This window comes from Ursus maritimus, unplaced genomic scaffold (genome assembly GCF_017311325.1).
Source record: "Ursus maritimus isolate PB19 unplaced genomic scaffold, ASM1731132v1 scaffold_26, whole genome shotgun sequence".
Lineage (NCBI taxonomy): Eukaryota > Metazoa > Chordata > Mammalia > Carnivora > Ursidae > Ursus > Ursus maritimus.
Window position 1 is genome coordinate 18,058,405 of NW_024425119.1, and position 13,141 is coordinate 18,071,545.

Sequence of the window (13,141 nt, forward strand, 5' to 3'; positions counted from 1 at the left end):
ACAAATGGAGGTGAGGAATAGGAGAATTTCACTCTTAAAGTTGCATATTATCCATATAATATCAGGTATACAGCTTCACACTTTTCAAGAATACAGGCTTGTCTTAAATGCTTGGCACTCTTTTGAATTTCAGCCTTTAATAATTTTGATTATAAGCATGGGAGAGACATAATCATTCTAGTAGTGAGTAACAATTTCTTAGATCACAGGAACAGGAACATCACCTGTTAGCCAGATAACAATTTACCTAGTTCTGTGATTAGATTAGAAATCCCTGATGTGTGGATATAATGCTGTTTACCTACAATTTGATAAATACCTTGAAACCTTTACATAGTATACATTATTTCCATATAAAGCTATTACCAGTTAGAATTAAGGTAAATTTATAATGCTTGCTCTGACCCTGTTAAATGTAACTTATAAATCAGTAGAATTTTTGTTCCCTTTATCTCATGCCACTTTCTTCAGTCCATATGGAGGACCGTGTTCCATTCTTTTATTTATTTATTTATTTATTTATTTATTTATTTATTTATTTATTTATTTGAAAAGATTTTATTTATTTATTTGACAGAGATAGAGACAGCCAGCGAGAGAGGGAACACAGCAGGGGGAGTGGGAGAGGAAGAAGCAGGCTCATAGCCGAGTAGCCTGATGTGGGGCTCGATCCCATAACGCCGGGATCATGCCCTGAGCCGAAGGCAGACGCTTAACCGCTGTGCCACCCAGGCGCCCCATGTGTTCCATTCTTTTAAAGTAAGAATTATAGAATATTTGTTTTATAGTAGTCAGATAGAAGCTTATGAACCTAAGACTTTCTAAAGATTATATGGTTTTCATTGAAGAACAAAAATAAAGTAGCCTTGATTCTTTAGAGATTAGGGAGGTCCTTTTTTGGAACCTCAATCAGTAACTTCCAGATCCTGAAAGAAGTGGGTAGTTTTTTTTTTTTTAAGATTTTATTTTTAAGTAATTTCTGCACCCAATGTGGAGCTTGAATTCATAATCCCCAGATCAAGAGTTGTATGGTCCACTGACTGAGCCAGCCAGGTGCCCCTTCCTACTACATTCTTTAAGTTTATGGCACTTTTTTATCCTCTCTGTCACTTTGTATATAATACAGCTCCATGTTTTCTAACTGGTTTTTTGTTTTTGTTGTTTTGAACCTTTTAATGTAAAAGTACTATCCATTTCATAGCTTGTAATTTGACAATTTTGAGGACTATTGTTGAGAAAATAAACAGTCTAAAAACAATTTACAGACTGAGTTGTGGATGAAATTTTTTTCCCCAAATGAATTTTTGTGTGGAACTCCAGTGCCTAAGACATATTAAAATAGTATTTTATTAGTATTTATTTTTTATAAGTTCAAAAATTTTACATTAATTTATACAATCAGAACAGTAAAACTTAAGTGAATTTAAATTCGAAGTAGGGTTTTTTTAATTCTTTTTTTTTTGTCAGTCTCACCAGAGGTTTTCAGCCTCTTTTTTTTTTTTTTTTTTTTTTTTTTTTTTTTTAAGATTTTGTTTGTTTATTTGTTAGAGCCTGCGTACAAGTAGGGGGAGGAGCAGGCAGAGGGAAAAGCAGGCTCCCTGCTGAGCAGGGAGCCCAGCGGCAGGGCTGGATCCCAAGACCTGAGCCTCAGGCAGATGCTTAACCAACTGAGCCACCCACGTGCCCCTCCGTGTTCTATTTTGGCTGCTTAGTCTTGAAAATTTGACTTGCAGATACGGGCAGTTTGTCTTTCGGTCTCCATATACTACACTTAGTTCTACTGATCAAGAGCTATGAAAGGGGATTAATAGTAGGGAAATTTTGTTTGAAAAATACCATTACTTAATGATCTTAATTGTCTTTATATCACAAATGCAAAAGTGACTAGAACCTCAAACTTAAGCAGTAAAACTCTTAGTATTGTTTCATGTCAGCCCTTTAATTTGTTATCAGCTCCCTAGGAGAGGAGAGCATGTAACAAGTAACTGTGAGTCTTCTTGGAAGGTGTTTAATTGGGTAAGGCATAAGGGTGTGATTTGCAGATCTAATTTTATGTAAATGGACATGTGGAGGCCTAAATTAGATCTGCAGTACAGATCTGCAACTTTGCTAATCAATGACATGTTTATAGGAAATTCTGATATTCAAAATGTTTTGAGTGACAAGAGTAAATTATACTTGAATTCAGATTATACACCCATATACCTTCAGGCCCCTGTTCTCAACCCTCCTTTAAATTTAGACATTTCAGGGACACCTGGGTGGCTCATTTGGTTAAGCGTCTGCCTTCAGCTCAGGTCATGATCCCAGGGTCTCGGATGGAGCCTTGCATTGGCTCCCTGCTCAGCAGGGAGCCTGTTTCTCCCTCTCCCTCTGCCTGCTGTTCCCCCTGCTCATGCTCGTGCTCTCTGTCAAATAAATAAAATCTTAAAAAAAAATAAAGTTACACATTTCAGTAACCTAGAAATTAAGAGCAGGGAGAAGAAAAGGACCCAAAAATACCAAGGAAAATCCACAATACAAATGAATTTCCTCATAGGTAACTGAAAAGAAGACTCCCGATAAGGCTTCTACTCATTGGACCTCGGCTTCAATTTCAAATTGAGCTATTACACTCAGAATAAAATAAAAATATTCCAGCTCAGAAACATACTCTTTCCAATCTGTTTTAGAGAGTCATTTAAGCTTTGCTTCAGAACAGTGGTTCTCAAACATTTTGCTTTTAAAAACCCTTTTGCTTTCTTAAATATTGAGGAATATAACTTAGATCTCAGTGAAGCTATTAAAAAAGTTATTGAAAAAATTAAAGAGTTTTTGTGTGGGTTGTATTTATCACTATTTTTTTTTAAGATTTTATTTATTTATTTGACAGAGACAGCCAGCGAGAGAGGGAACACAAGCAGGGGGAGTGGGAGAGGGAGAAGCAGGCTTCCAGCAGAGGAGCCTGATGTGGGGCTCGATCCCAGAGCGCAGAGATCACGCCCTGAGCCAAAGGCAGACGCTTAACGACTGCGCCACCCAGGCGCCCCTATATTTATCACTATTATTACAGGAGCAGAAATTAAGACCAGAACTTTAGAAACATTAATTTAAAAATAAACCAATTTTATGTAACAAACAGTATTTTCTTTCTTTTTTTAAGTAGGGTCCCTGCCCAGTGTGGGGCTTGAACTCAGGATCCTGAGATCGAGAGTCGCATGCTGTACTGCCTGAGCCAGCCAGGCACCCCTAAACAATATTTTCTTAATGTGGAATAACTTTTCCAGTTAAAAAAAAATTAAAGAGTGATGTTGTTTTAGATTTAATGTCTTTAATATCTAGCTTAACAAATAGTTTTTCCTATCTACTTCTCCATTCAGTTTGTTGCAATGAATTGTTTGGTTGAACTATGTGAAGACTGTCTGGCCTTATACAGATATTTAGTTGTAAAGGGAAGGATATTTTAATAGCCTTTTTAGTTAATTGTATGGCTGTTTGATACAAGGGATTTTTTTTTTTTTTGCAGTGTTTGCTATGTGGAATCTGAAACCATATCAGTGAACTTTTTTTATTCTGTTACATGAAGACTGTGGTCTTGTCCTCAATCATAATGTAGCATCCATGTATTGCTTCCTCTTTTCCTGTATCTTGTCATCTAGCAAGCTGCTCTTCACTTTTCAGTGTTGGCAACCCTGTCACCTGTGGTCATAATCCACCACACAGATGTTTTGCTTGACAGTAATTTGAGTTCTCAAAGAAGGGTCTGTTCTTACATGTATGAGTGAGTTGGCCCTTGAATTCTCAGAGGAAATAATTTTCATAAAATCTACGTACTTTAGATGTTGGGGTAGAAAAGTCTGCCGTGCCAGGTAGTTTCTTAACAACAGGAAAAGGGCCCATGGAAAAGAGGTTTGAAAAAGGGAATGTTATGTTGAAAATGTCTCATGTCCTTCCCTAAATACTGCATTTGAATTTCTAACAACGTGTGTTTTTTTTTTGAAACTTAGGGATTGTCTGTTGTCAAAGGGTGTGCGTGTGGGAGTGTGTTTTTGTGTATGCTTTAGTTTATCATTTTGCAATGAGAGACACTTCCTTACATAGTCTGATCAGTATTTCTTGGGTAATAATGGTAAAAGCTCTTTTGGAGTCTTGCTACTTACACTGTTGTAGCAGTAGTATCAAGTAGATGCTTACTAAAAATATAATATCTCAGGTCCTGCCCCAAATCTACCAAAAGAGTATCTGCATTTAATAAGATTCCAGGTAATCCATATAATATTGAGAAGCACTGCTTTAGATTATTGTAATTTTCTGAATAGTAAGAGTGCTTTTTCTGGCTTCGGTTTTCGTCCAAATACTAGGCTGCTTTTGTTCACATTTTACAGAATCTTTAGGTGTTCATTAGGAAGGAGAACTAACTGAGTGAAAAATTTTAGTGTGTGTATGATCCTAGGAATATTACAGGATCAAGTGGAAGGAATGTCCCCTTCTAGTTCAGATCATCTTGATATCTTACTGTTAAAGGAAGGAGGAGGACAGTCTTTTCTATGACATCTATATCTAGCTCAGTATCCTGTCAAGATAAAAATTAACTATAACTTGTCTCCTGTGCTCTCCTGCATCAGGACCGTTGCCTTTATCAGTCTTAGGAATGGAGAGAACCACTGATTCCAGCATGGGTTTGTGGCCAAAAGGGAGCCTGGAGGCTTAGGATTTGGGCACTTCCTAGACGTTGGAGGAACCTAGGAGTTGGCCCTGCTAGGGAATGGAAGACTCTGTGGGTGTGCCGCACATATATGAAGGTCTCTTGAGTCTTCTAGGGTCTGGGACCTGTCTCTTACCTCCTTTGCCACTGCATTTGCAGCTTAGTTGCCCATGATAGACACAGTTCATGCTCTTAACATCAGCATTATGCCATCTTTTTATGAGGATCTGTAGCCACGTGAGGTACTGTGTTTCAAGTGAATGCTATTGCACATTGACTGATTGCCCAGTGTTTAGTGTGTATGGCTATTTGGACTTACAAGGTTCCCCTTCTATGTTAAAATTGATAAGGAAAAGTACATTAAGCACTGTATATTGCCAGTTGGATTTATTATAAGTAGGAGTCTCTTGACCTTTACTTTGTCCAATTTAAGGAGAAAATTGGTTTCATTTTCAACTAATTTTGGACTTTTACATAAAAGCAGTACAGGTATGCAATTAAAAATTATACAAAGGTATATATAGTGAAAATTTCTCTCCTACTGACCCTCTTTTCCTCCCTCCAAAAAAACATGGACAGTGTTTTGTGCATCCTTCAAAATAAGTTTTGCATTTAGAATATAGCTGTGTCTATATCTATCTCCCTCCCCGACCTAGGTATGGAAATTAGAGCATTACTACCCTGCGTGCCTCTCTGTGTGTGTGTGTGTGTGTGTGTGTGTGTGTGTGCATTTTGCTGTACCTTAGAGATTGTATCACAATAGGTCATTGAGATTTATCTCTTTCCCTAAGATTGTTTATAATTTGAGTGTGGTTGGCTGTTCACTTAAAACTACTAATATTTTATTTGCCTTTGGAGTTAATTAGTATGGTTTACAAAAGTATGAGTTTTATAGTTAAAATGTTTTAAAATATATGAAACAAGCAATAAGGAAAATAGGTAACCAACCATTTCAGGGTTAAAGGCCTCATGAAACCTGAAATTTCTGAGGCTCAAATTAAAATATGCATTTCAGTATAGAAAAACTGCCATACTCAAAATTTATTCCTGCAAAAAAGAAAAAAGGGGAATAAATGTTCAGGTATTCAAGAGCTGATTTGCATTTGAGAGTATAATAGAGATTACAAAGGAGACAAAAACTAATCTCTACACCCAGTGTGGGGCTGGAATTTAAAACCCTGAGATTAAGAGTTACATGCTCTACTGATTGAGCAAGCCAGGTGCCCCAAGATTACAAAGTTTTAGAATGAAGTTTTAGAGTTTAAATTTAGCACATATATATTGATTGGTAGATAGCCAGATGAACTTACATGAATATTCTTTAAAGGGAAATCTGAGACATTTTTCATGTCTGAAGCATCCTACAAAAACATTTTTGCTAGTTTTTTTAAATGGGTACATAGGATGTTAGACACAAATCATTGTTAAGCTTGCTTAATAAGGGGGGGAGGGAAAAACAAAACAAAACAAAAAGCTTACTTAATAAGTTTAAATTTATTTTGACTTTTACATATGAGCAAATAAGGTTGTGGTTATGGGTGAATGTTCTTATTTTTAGAAGGTATGTGCTGAAATAATTATGGTTGAAGTATCGTGTTTGCAACTTGCAGATGATTGAGAAAAACAGATTACATACAGCAGATAGGACAAAGTGTAAATTGTGAAGTTCAGATTTATATACATTTTTCTGTGTCTTTGAAATTTTCTGTAATAAAGACTTGGGAGTAGGAAAGCATACCCCATAAAAGTTAATATAATTTTCATAATTTTTATTACTTAAATTGTAAGCAGATACATAGCTTTTGATGGATTTTAGCCTGCAGACGTTCTTACTGTTGACCCCTCTGTGGTTGAAGCTACTTCTCTGTAGTTTCTGTATTAGGAAGATACTAAAAAAAATTTTTTTTAACGAATTGCTTTTAACTTAAAAAAAATATTTTATTTCTATTTATTTATTTTTTTAGAGAGAGAGAGAGAGCGAGCACGAGGGGAGGGGCAGAGAGAGAAGGAGAGAACCTCAAGCAGGCTCTGCCTAGTGTGAAGCCTGCTGTGGTGCTTGATCTCATAGCCCTGAGATCATGACCTCAGCCAAGTTGAATTTTAACTGACTGAGCCACCCAGGCACCTCTAAAGATTTTTTTTTAAAGATTTTATTTATTTAACAGAGCATGCACACGCAGAAGCAGGGGGAGCGGGAGAGGGAGAAGCAGGCTCCCCGCTGGGCAGGGAGCCCAATGCAGGGCTTAATCCCAGGACTCTGGGATCATGACCTGAGCCGAAGGCAGATGCTTAACCAGCTGAGCCACCCAGGCATTCCTAAAGCTTTTACTTTTAATTAATCTCTATACCCAAGGTGGGGCTGGAACCTACAGCCCTGAGGTCGAGTCACATATTCTGTTGACTGAGCCAGCCAGGTGCCCCTAAATTGATTGCTTTTAAAAGGAAGGCAAAAGTGTGTTACGTTTTATTAAGATATGAAATTTTGGGCATTCAGAATTACTTCTATTACTTTTATTTCTACTAGTATGTGATTTTTGTAATAAAAGGGTTAGTAATATGTTATACTTTGTTTAGTAAATAAGAAGTAAAAAGAATTGATTGATTGGCTTTTCAGTCCTTTTTTGTGGATTGAGATTAGTTTAAAAAAATTAAGGGACAGGAAAAGACATTTTATTTGGACTTCAGTAAAATCAGGGAAACTTTTATTGTACCCAGTTTTTGCTCTTCTTATTTATTTATTTTTTTAAAGATTTTATTTATTTGTCAGAGCACAGGCAGGGGGAACGGCAGGCAGAGGGAGAGGCAGGCTCCCTGCTGAGCAAGGAGCCTGATGCGGGACTCCCATCCCAGGACTCTGGGATCATGACCTGAGCGGAAGGCAGACACTTGACCGACTGAGCTACCCAGGGCTCCCTGCTTTTTTATTTAGAAGGGAAAGGACAGCACAATTTCCCAAACTTCTTTGAGATGGAGAGAGGTAGGCAGTGTCAAGCAGTTGTATCCTCAGATTAGTGAATAAAGGAAAAGATTTTGGATTAACAGGTGATTTGTGGAACTGTAAAGACACTCTTGATTCTCAATTTATAGCTGGAAACTGTTACTCTTGTTACTTTATTATGCTTTTTTTTTTTTAAAGACTTTATTTAATTGACAGAGACAGCCAGTGAGAGAGGGAACACAAGTAGGGGGAGTGGGAAAGGAAGAAGCAGACTCCCAGCAGAGAAGCCTGATGTGGGGCTCGATCCCAGAATGCTGGGATCACGCCCTGAGCTGAAGGCAGACGCTTAACGGCTGCGCCACCCAGGCGCCCCACTTTATTATGCTTCTTAGAACTATGGAAGGGATGAAATGTGTTGAGCTGTGTGTGTGTGTGTGTGTGTGTGTGTGTGTGTGCTTGGTTTGTTTTCTGTAAGTTATAGTATTGGGGAGTTCATGTCTGCCAGAAGTTGCTTAAATTATCCTGTATCTGGTTTTGAGGTACTAGCATTTTTTGCCTTGATTTGCACTTTATTGCCAACTAAATAGTTTCAAAGCAGTGTTGTTTTCTAATAGAAAATATGGTTAGTATGCTTTGTATGGAGCAGAATGTCAAGTAGTAATTAAGTATTTATAAGATCATATTCATGTTAGTGAATTTCTAGGAATAACACAGCCTTTTTTCTTCTTTTGTAGCATAAGCAGTACTATAATGGATGTAGACAGCACAATTTCCAGTGGGCGTTCAACTCCAGCAATGATGAATGGACAAGGAAGCACTACTTCTTCAAGCAAAAATATTGCCTATAATTGTTGTTGGGACCAGTGCCAGGCTTGCTTCAACTCTAGTCCAGATCTGGCAGATCACATCCGTTCCATACATGTAGATGGTCAGCGAGGAGGGGTTGGTTTTGTCATTTCTTTTTTTCACTCCCTGTTTTCATTAGTTTTATTAATTTATAATTGCTAGTTAGGCTTTTTTTCTCAAAGTAATTTGGGATTGTTTTTACAAAGGCTTTATTTTTTTCACAATTTTTTTCTTTTGTTTATTTCCCACATACTTGATGGAATCAAATAGAGAATATATTATGTGTTGGATTTTAATTTGCCTTTAGAAGAAATTAGACTTTCTAAAATACAGTAGGAAGAAATTCAATTTTCTAAAATATAGTGGTAATATTAGACTTTCTAAAATATAGTGGGAATATAATAAATGAATGCAGCCTATTCCAAGTTTCTGATGTTTTGAGTTGAGGACATTTAGGAGTTGGCACTGTCTAGGATTTCTTTTGTTAGAATGGTCCTAAATTATCCCCGATGCTGAAATTAACTGGAGAGACTGTTGGTACCAGGATTAATATATAGAGTTCTGTTAAATGACAGCTTGCACTCTTACTTGTGAATGAGAACTGATCATCTTTTCCCAGATCTTAACAGAGCTGGCTTAGATAGAAAGTTACGATTAGTGAGTATTGACCTATGCCCTTTTAGGAATACATTTAATTGTGTCAGTTTATATAATTTTTATTGGATGGTGAAGCTGAGTAAATTAGGTGAGTCAAAGTGTAATGGATCAAAGTATTATAATGTTACTTATAATTTTTTTCAACCTTACCAGGTTTGTCTTGAATAGTTACCACACTTTAGTGCATTTTCCAGAAATAAATGTCACATTGTAAGTACAGATAATCTTTAGGTCACATAATTTCCTATTAGCCTGCCACCACTATTGAGATAATACTGATATTAAAATGGTTAAGATCATTATGGTTTAAGTGAGTGGGTAACTATTTCCAAGGTTGCATTGGTATTTAGGTTGAATTATTCATCTTTTTCCAAAAAAAGCATGCAACCATATAAGCATCTCTAACATTTTAACTGGTGGTATTTGTGCATTGAAATTTCTTTTAAGAAATCTTTGCCATTGTCACAATATGTTGTAATGTCTCAACAATCTTTTAATTACTTATATTTGATAAGTAAAGATTTGTCTTATTAGATTTGATTTTGACATCAGATGGTATATTAATGAACTTTGCCCATCATATGGTATTTTCACCTTCTAACCCAGCTCAGTGGTTAGGTTACTTTTGTCATAGTCTTTTTTCCCTTCTCACATATTTCAGATTTTTAGTGCGAACTATCAACCAGGTTGGTTTCCTAGTTATTACAGAGTTGGCTTTTGTGAGCCAGTGCTTGATGTCCCTTGATATATATCACTAAGGTAGGCTTTTGAGCCATGGTATGATGATGCTTTTTTAGTTACTCGACTTAGTAATTACATATAGACTCATGAACTATGTAGATTACTGGGCTTCTTAGTAGGTGTGGGAGAATTTCACATTTCTAAATGTTGGATCCTACATGTTGAAGAGTTGGTACACAATCTTATGAGAGTTTTTAGCCCTTTAAGGATCTGTAGAAAAAATGGAGGTGCAGACTGAATGTATCATGTAATCACTGCAGCTATATTTACTTAATTGATATCAAAGAGCTAGGCATGAAGTCTTGATATTTCTGTTAGTATAAAATTGCTGAAATGAACTTGCCTGCCCCCATGTCATTTATTGGATGCTTATTCATAAAATTACCTTATTGTAAGATTGTCTGGCTAATTTTAAGATTAATGCTGTTTTGACCACAGAAAGGAGGCCTCATCTTTGAAGGACATTAATTGCTGAACTACAAATGTTAAAGAATCAGAGGAAAGGAGAAAATACAAATTATTTTTTACATACCAGTCATTGGTACATAGACTAAGCTTTCAGAATGAAAGTATGAATGAAACTTTGAAAACTATACACAACTATGTAACAGGAAATCTTGATCTGGTTTTGTACTTAAAATAGAGTGGGTGTTGGTTTGGACATTTTTTTTTTTTAATGGCCTCTTTGAAGGGACCTTTAAAAAATAATTATAACTGTTTTTAAGCATACAGTTCAGTGGCATTAAGTACATTCACATCGTTGTACAACTATCATCACTATCCATCTCTAGAATTGTTTTAGTTTCTCAAAACTGAAATCTGTACCCATTCAGCAATAACTCCCTAATCCTCCCTTTCCCCAACACCTAGTAACCACGATTCTACTTTCTGTCTTCATAACTTTGACTGTTCTAGATATCTTGTGTATGTGGAAAACAGCTGATTTTCATGACAATTTTATTTTTTTAGATTTCTTTTTTCTCTTCTTTCTACCTGGTGTTAAACTGTCTTGATGGAACAGAAACAAATGAGGAAAAAATTGGTACCTCTAGAGGATTTAATGCTTCTAATTATTAAAAGATGACAGTTTTATTGGAGCAGTAAGTTAGCAAGGTCTAAATACTATATTAATTCCTGTTCTTTTTTTCATCCCGTTCTAATTGTCACCCTGGGAAAATAAAACCATCATGTTACAGTTTAGAAACTTCTTTCCACCCCTTTAAGCTTTTTTATGTTGCCATGTCACATGGACTGTAATTATATATAGAGGCTGAAATTGGGTAGACTTTAGCTTTTCCTGACCTTTTCATATATCATAGTGGGTAGATTCTTCTATTTCAAAAGCTAAACTAACCATTTAAATGCTGAGCCCAGAGCCTGCTGATGGACTCGATCTCACGACCCTGAGATCACTACCTGAGCCAAAACCAAGAGTCAGACACTTAACCAACCGTGCCACTCCAGCATCCCAAACGTACCTTATTACTTATGAAAGTGTTTGCTCCTATTTAAAAATATAAAAACAAAGAAGCCAAAAAAAAAAAAAAGTTGACCTTTTTTTGTTAGGCATAGTAGAGTTGTGTTCTTGGGTCCATACTTCATGCATGACTGGATTTCAAAAACTAGACTGAGCTATTTTACTAATCAAATTTCAAAATCCAGTGCCTATTAATATACACTGAAGTCTTGGTAGGTGGGAAACTTCGTCTTGTAGGATTTCAGTAATATCTATTAGTGTTCTTTTCTTTCTGTTTTAACTATTTCTCACTTTAAAAGCAGTTGCCTGAAAGTAAATCTGTTTGTTTCTTGATGCAGGAGCTATTGTACATGTTGTCATTTTATTAAGTTCATTTTTGTATATGTTCTTCGGTGTTTGAGGGCCGAGGGTCCAAGGGAAATTTGGGGGGGAGGGATGATATTCAGAGACTTGAATGAGGTCCGTTACCTTTATATGCTATATAAAATGACATTTGTAGGCACTCAGTGTTAAATTGGAATGCTATTAGGAAGTGAAATCATTAGGAGGTCACTTTGAGTTTTGATTGCCCATCTGGTATCTCCTGAACACAACATGAAATTGGTCATGTCTTTTGTAATAAAGGAGAAATACTTAATTCTTGTAATTTGAGTATTCTATTAAATATTTTTGCCCTCTGTTTTATTAAATATCTTTGAACAGAAAATTGAAAGTGTTCATTTAATGTGGCTAAAAATAATAGGATACAAAATTATAGCTGTCATTTTAGATCTTGGAAGAGCAAACTGATTTGAGACAAAATTACAGGTAAAAAGTACTTTGTTTCTCTTCTGTTTGTTCACATTTTGTAAAAGGGTGAGCTGGGTTTTTTCTAAGAAATATTAAAGCTTAAGGGATCCATGAAATCATCCAACCCCTTCCTGACTTTAGATGGTGTATCTTTTGCTTTATCTATAATCTTTTTGTATCATTTTACTGCAAAAGGAATCTAATTCCTTGGTAAACCAGTTCCTTTCCCCACCCCTGCATATAAATTATATTGCCTACTGGCTCTACCCAGAATATACTTGGCTGATTGTAATTTACCTTACTAACTGAATTTTCTTTATGCATACTTAGATTGTCATGTTGCATTGTATTCTTTTGCAGTAGATTTTACAGTTTACTTAAAATTTTGTTGGATTCATTTGTACACTTTCAAGTGTGAAATGTTACCAGATAGGTTTAAGTGCATGTATCTTTATACTGTCACACAAGCTGTCAAAGGTGTAAGCCAGGAATACAGACAGAAAAATACCCTGGTCCATTTGGTCAAATAAATTGATGAAAGTGAAGGAGAGTTACACTACCCTTGGTTCCCAGGTTTGTACCAATCTTTTTCATTTGGGGCATTTTGGAGGAGTTCCCCTAAGGTAAAATTGACCTATTCTGACAGTAATGAGGAAGTTTTTCCAGAGGACTTATCGACAGAAAGCCCAAACCTCCCTGTAACATTGAAATTTTAGACCTCTGTATCTTTTAGGTTAGGTCATTATAAATTTGAAGATTCTTTGGTAGTCCAGAAATATTCTTTTAATAACTGTGTGGTTTTTGTTTTTTTTTTTTTAAGACAGTCTGGCAAAAAAATTTGGTGGCCATTATTTTGAGAAGGGACCGCCAGTGTCTAATATAAACCCAATTTTTCTGTTAAATAGTCCTTCTGAGAAAATATATAATATATAATCTTGCATTTTCATTGTATTTTGGAGTTAGCAAATGTGTGCTCACAGTGTTGATGAGAAAGGAAATAGAGGTTTAG

At 36.0% G+C, this 13,141-nt stretch overlaps 1 protein-coding gene across 1 annotated transcript in view; it reads left to right on the top strand.

The window, feature by feature from the left end:
* Positions 1-13,141, top strand: part of AEBP2 (AE binding protein 2) — a 63,735-nt gene that overhangs the window by 13,882 nt on the left and 36,712 nt on the right. The window contains exon 2 of the mRNA XM_008707091.2: positions 8,357-8,564. Coding sequence (XP_008705313.2) covers positions 8,357-8,564 — 208 coding nt within the window. The remainder of the gene's footprint in view (positions 1-8,356; positions 8,565-13,141) is intronic.